The following is a 6,074-nucleotide window of genomic DNA, read 5'->3' on the forward strand; positions in this document are numbered from 1 at the left end:
TTATTTTACATAGAAACATGGATGCAATATATATTCTCATGCTTATACCGATGCATCTTCGCTCTACAAACTGCAAATACCCAAATGACGCTTATGAGGTCCTTAATTTTTGCATACGCATTGCATTGATACCCAGAAAAAAATGAACAAGGTTTCTTTTTCCCTTTTCCCCTTTCCTTAAATATTATTGAACACGCTCAAGTAAAATTAAAATTGGAAGTCAGTTCGCGAATTCGGTTCTCTCTGTTCATTTTCTTGAGTTTCATCCTGCGGTTCTGAAACCAGATTTTGACTTGTCTGTCTGTCAGGTTAATACTCTTACTAATCTCCAGGCGGCGCTCACGGGTCAAGTACATATTGAATAAGAATTCCTTCTCCAATTCCAGCGTCTGGTGTTTAGTGTAAGGACACCTTTTCTTTCTTCCGCTCTTTGCTGTCAGCCAATTTCCTGTAGTGTTTTCTGCCTTTATATCCTCTGTTAAAAATAACATTATTATATAAGTATCCGTGGAATGAGAAAGAGAATTTACCAGGCTAAAGATTGTTAAAAAGCAGCTTCTTTGGTGGAAAACAATCACTCCCCTATACACAAATAAAAGGGTTGTGCTTATGGCTCAATTTATTTTTATTTTTTAGGTGTTTTAGGTTTAAAGGACTCATTAAATACATATTTAAATGTCCAATTGTTTCCACCGACTATCACCAAATCGCTAAATAAATCCACGTTAACAATATGAACCTATACATCAGATCCATGCAGCCAAGGCTAAGTTATAGCTCACACACTAACTATGCCTAGTTCAAGTAACGGATATCATAGTGAAATACAATTTCTTTTCGGCTCTTACACTATTCTAGAGTGCAGGGTTTCCACACGTCAGACATGTCAACAGAATATAATTTTATGAAATTATTCATGGCCTTTCGTGCACCACATGAAGGCTTTTTTTAAAAAAAAAAAATCTTAAAATCAACAGTATAACTTTCCTAAGTTCCGTAACTGTTCTGCCATTGCTTCCTTCTACACACACACATACTCTTTACTACAAAAGCATCATCTAAAGTGAAATCTGATTATTACCCTCTGAAATATCTGGTTCACTGAAGCACTGTCGTCTAACAGAGGTCAGATGCTTAGAGTCTGTGAAGCACATTAATATCAAGTGTATTTTTCGTAAACACAAACTATGTGAAATGGATTTGCCTTTATAAAGTGTGCGTATATATGTATCCTTTGTAATTATATTTCTTATATATACACACCCTCTCTTATACACTTACACTCACACTTCATAAAGTAAAATACATGTGTTTGCTATATCTAGATAGCAAATATTTATATAGCAAATATTCAAATCCCAAGTATTTTATATATATATATATATATTATAATTCTTTATATATAATACTTGGGATTTGAATTTGATCATGGGAAAATTCTGGCATCAGTAGTCGCCTATATTTATGTCTAACTATGAAAGAAGAAAATGATATGTCCTATGACTACAATAATCCACTTACTTTTATATTCATGCTAGTTTCAGAAGATTCTGCGATTGGAAATAAGAACTTTACTTAACCACTTATGCCTTAACAATGAGTATATTTGCAATTAAGCCACCTTTAAGTTTGCAGATGCCCTTTCATGCTATTGAACCTTTGAAATTCTCGCTAAGCCTCTAGCTTTCCAAAATTCTTAAATTGAATTCAAAAATCGCACCTTGGCAATGAATAAAATTCTGATTCAACAAAAAGGGAAATTTAAGCTTTAAAATAATTTTATTTAAAGAAAACCACAAACAAACAAAATCCGCCTCATACTGGCTCTGATGATTAAAAATGCTATTCACGATATATTAATTTCTGAAAAAGCAAAAGTTTGGAAATCAATTACTTTAAACATACACCCATTTTGGGTAACACCAATATTTCGAGGAAAAACCTTTTTTCCCCCCCCCCCCCAAATTATAGTTCAAAACCAAAATAATCCTTCTGTTAACTCCCACGAAAATATATCTTGACATGAAAATAGAACGCGCTTTGTGAAGAGAAGTTTGTAGGGATTTTGATAAACTTGACTTTGTGTTTTGTGTATTTGTAACTCAGCTGTCAGATAAAATAATGTCATTGGATGCGGAATAAAATGAAAAGAATGTTTTGGACTATATATTTTGTTTTGTTGAAAGGCCAATTTTAAAGGTGATTTTGTATGAAGATATCTTTCACAAGAACGACAGTGGGTATGAAATATCTGTATGCTCTTCTGGTACCCATACACAGAGGATGTATGTGAGTGTACACACCATACCACATGCACGTATATGTATATGCATATACAAACTACATAGTTACTAAACTGCTTCGTTTCTGCTTGATTTCTAGCATATTACAGATTATTGGACACGGAAGCTATTTTAACCCGTACACCACAGTCAAATAATAAAACCCGTTGCTTAGATCTCCATCCGCTCCCAATAATATTTTGTGCTATGTATTTTACGCCAAATTTTCAGAGAATTCCGCTCATTCATACATATACCTCTACTTAATGACCCAAAATAAATACTTAAAACAGTCTATCTTGAATCTAGGTCTACAAGGACAACTGAATATTAAGATAAACAAACATTTCAACCCACATGAAATCTCTACAATGAGAATACAATATGGTAAATGGAAGTCTCTCCTCATAGAAACCCAAACGTAAAACATCTGTTTCACACCCAGAAACAATTTTGCCTTCACAAACAAGACCTCAATTCGCCAGCAAAAAGCTTTTTCAACCAGCAATGAAATGAAACACAATACACAACCCAAACCTGAGATGTTTGCAAGTGAAAATAAGACTCAATCCTTGTTTTCTTTTTCTTTTTCTCCTCAGACATTTTATACTGAGCAAATAAAAAGAGTAAAAATTGCCTTACACGACCACATAAAACATTTAACTAGAAAATAACATGAGGTAAATGTCTGGCTGAACTGATTTTTGTAATCTCATTGCCATTTCAGACTATTCTAAAAGCCACCTAATCTTATTAAATATACACCGTACCTAGCAGCTACATACCTAACTAAATACATGCACAAGTCTCCCCTTTAAATAGCGAAAGGATGTGTTTTAACACATTTGACTGCTCTATTTTCTCAGTGATTTTTATTTCGAGTAAGAATTTAAAACCGACTGCAGCAATTCAGACATAAGTGCGGCGAAGTTTGCAGTGTAAAGTGCATCTTATTATTATTATGCTGATCATTTTCTGAAACCAGTTACCGATAATGAATAATCCCTTACCTTTTGCTTCATTGTCAGAATTATCTGTGCTGGTGTCAGTGCTTTTATTCAGGTCTTTCTCTGCTTCCGAAGGGCTTATTTTTGGAGCTGGGGCGCTTGTTTCTGTTTTAATTTCGTTGGTGGGTGTGTTCTGGGTATTATCTGTTTTTGTGTTTTCGGGGAAACTCACTTTAGCCACTGGTGGTGGGGCTTGTTGTTGTTCCAGACGCTCACTCCTTGGGTTCAGACTCGCCCTGGAGTCAAAACTTGCCTCAAACTCATTTGGATTGTTGCAGTTTGGCGTCTTCTCCATAGAGGAATAACCTTGGCCGGCTCGATAGTAGCTAGGAACAGGGACTTCATGATCATTTAGGCAAGAATCAGGCATTTGATTGGGGTAGAGGGCTGTCTCTGTGGCATTTTTCGCCCTTTTATCAGCGTTATACATGCAGCATACATTCTCTTCTTTGACATTGGTTGGGAAAGAGCAGGATGGGAGCTGTCTTGCAACAGGTTGTTCGATTCTGTAAGTATTTTTTGGGTCACACCAAGTGTCTAGCTGAGAAAGGTAAGATGGATAGGTGTTGAGAGACAGGCTGGCGGTATTCACCTCGTCTCTTTTGGAAAGAGACGGGATAATTCCACAGTTTCTCATCATTCCACAGCTGAAATCGCTCCCAGGCTGCATATACATTCCTTGGTTAGAGGAATAATTCTCGCCTCTACAGGTACCGGCCAGCGAGTCCATCAAAAAGGAGTTAGAAGTCACATTGTTGGGACATGACATTGTCAGGGAGGGATTTTAAAGAGGAATACTACAGCCAAGGGCTGACATCTTTTTTTTAGGGAAAAATAGCAGCCCCATAATTATCCACGCATTGGTCCCCCACCACGTGACGGCCAGGCCAATGAGGATTGAAAATGGCCTTGATGATTCAGACGCCGATGACGTCACAAGGGTCAAGTTGTTGCGAGCGGAGAAAACTAGCATAGAGCAACAGCGACATCTATCAGTCTCTGCCGGGTAGGGTGTCCGGGACCTTCACTTTGAACAAAGGAGAAAAGCCCCCCGGTTTGCGGGAGTTTGTTTACCAATGAACCAACGCGTGTCTACAGCAGAGTGGGGGGAAACCAAAAAAAAAACAACCCCCAAAAAAAACCCCTAATTCAACTTTCTCCCCCTCCTTCCCCTCTCTCTTCTTAGCAAGATTCCCGGTGCTCCCCCCCCCTTTCTTCTGTAACAGAACTTGAAATATTTTAGTTGCTGTGGTTTGGGTTTTCATCGAACGTTGGGGTGGATTTTGTTTCTTGTTAACGGTGGGGTGGGTGCAGTTCTTTAAAGGGTGGAATTGTAGGATCGATGCCTCTTGAGACCTCTGATTTGTTTTTTAAAATGTATTTGGAATCAGGAAAAATACGTAAAAAGTTTCACCGAGATGGTTTCAGTCTTTAATTTCGGTGCTTTTTGATCCCCGCAGGTCTAAAATAGTCCTGTGTGCATATTTGGAAAGCAGTTTTTTTTTTAATACCAACAAAAAGCCGTTTTCTTTTTTATTTCCTCTTTGTGTGTGTGCGTGTGTGTGTGTGTGTGGTATGGATAAGCGTTGCATCCCTCGAAATAGACTCTGAAAAGACAACGTTTTTAAAAAATAATCCATTTCCAGTGTTAACTGTCTTAAGTTTCTTTGCTAAAATAGCGTCTGTGATATGCACAAATCTTGCAAAATAAATGTATTCGTGGGGAGGAAAAGGGTAAATTTGATAAATATGATCGATCTTTAAATACAAAGGGACAACATTGCGATGGTGGGGGTTTGTTTTACCTCTTCAGGAAATAACAAAAAAAATCAAAATTGTATTTGACCAAATATTTAGTACATGGATTTCCCAAAACAAACTTCCCGATTTGGTATGATTTTTTACTGTGGGGATTAAAAGAAAAAGTTTGTTTCTTGACAGATAATTTCCCCTTCCCCATTTTGTTAAACTATTTCACTGTTATGTGGGTTTAACTTTTTTCCCCATTTAATTTAACGACCACAGAACAATAACTACTATTCCAAGTGGCGATGGAATTTTTACCTATGTGTTTTCCTTTTGCCTCATTTCTTTACTGGACAGTTTCTAATGTCGTGTAGCAATTAAGATACATTGTTTTAGTGTATATTAATTTTACTAGGGGGGAGGCAATCCTACTTACATAACGCTGATTTTAGGTTAGGCGAGAATGGGACTAGCGTATAAATAAATAAAAAGAAAGAAAGCCTCGAATTTCAAGATCATTACAACCGATTGGAAAGACACACTGGTTCAGAGTCACTTTCAAGGGGAAAAAAGCCACCCCCACCACCTTTCATAAGGGAGGGAAAAGGGAGCAAATTCGGGAAAAAAATAACATAGAAATATGAAAAATTGAACCGGACCATTTTGCGTAATTTGTAGCGCTTTAAAGTGTGGATTATTCAGACTTCTGCAACCATCTTTCCCCAAGGTGTTACAGAACTATTTCACAATTCCACTCTGCTTTAACTTTCAAGAGACTTGCCAACCTTCTCTTCTTCAATCCTCCAGTGTGACAAATTTAAATCTCTTAGGCCGAGACAGCCTAAAACTGCATTATACAATTTTGTGTGCCCCCCCTCCCACCTTATACAACATAGTAAAAGGTTTCCTACGCTTCAGACGCCATTTGGTTCCCCTGGAAAGCTATTTGCGACTTTATTGCCTCTATTTGTGTTATCTGCATAGGTCTTTTAAAAACAGTTTGATAGAAATCGTTCAGTTTTATGATATCCAACGAAAA

At 37.1% G+C, this 6,074-nt stretch overlaps 1 protein-coding gene across 1 annotated transcript; it reads right to left on the reverse strand.

Annotated features, from left to right (window-relative positions):
* Window positions 1–197: 197 nt before the first annotated feature.
* On the reverse strand, window positions 198–4,064 carry HOXC10 (homeobox C10). Its single transcript, XM_024206914.1, has 2 exons — window positions 3,293–4,064; window positions 198–475 (listed from the first exon to the last, which is right to left on the reverse strand). The coding sequence occupies exons 1-2, from the start codon at window positions 4,056–4,058 to the stop codon at window positions 198–200; spliced, it is 1,044 nt and encodes a 347-aa protein (XP_024062682.1). The 5' UTR covers window positions 4,059–4,064.
* Between the last annotated feature and the right edge of the window lie 2,010 nt (window positions 4,065–6,074).

Source organism: Terrapene carolina, unplaced genomic scaffold (assembly GCF_002925995.2).
Source record: "Terrapene carolina triunguis isolate 2854851 unplaced genomic scaffold, T_m_triunguis-2.0 Scaffold836, whole genome shotgun sequence".
Classification (NCBI taxonomy): Eukaryota; Metazoa; Chordata; order Testudines; family Emydidae; genus Terrapene; species Terrapene triunguis.

Coding starts and splice junctions, on each gene's coding strand:
- HOXC10 (XM_024206914.1), bottom strand. CDS start 4,058: ATGTCATGTCCCAACAATGTGACTTCTAACTCCTTTTTGATGGACTCG. Junction 476..3,292: donor TTCTGACAATGAAGCAAAAG/GTAAGGGATTAT, acceptor TATTTTTAACAG/AGGATATAAAGGCAGAAAAC.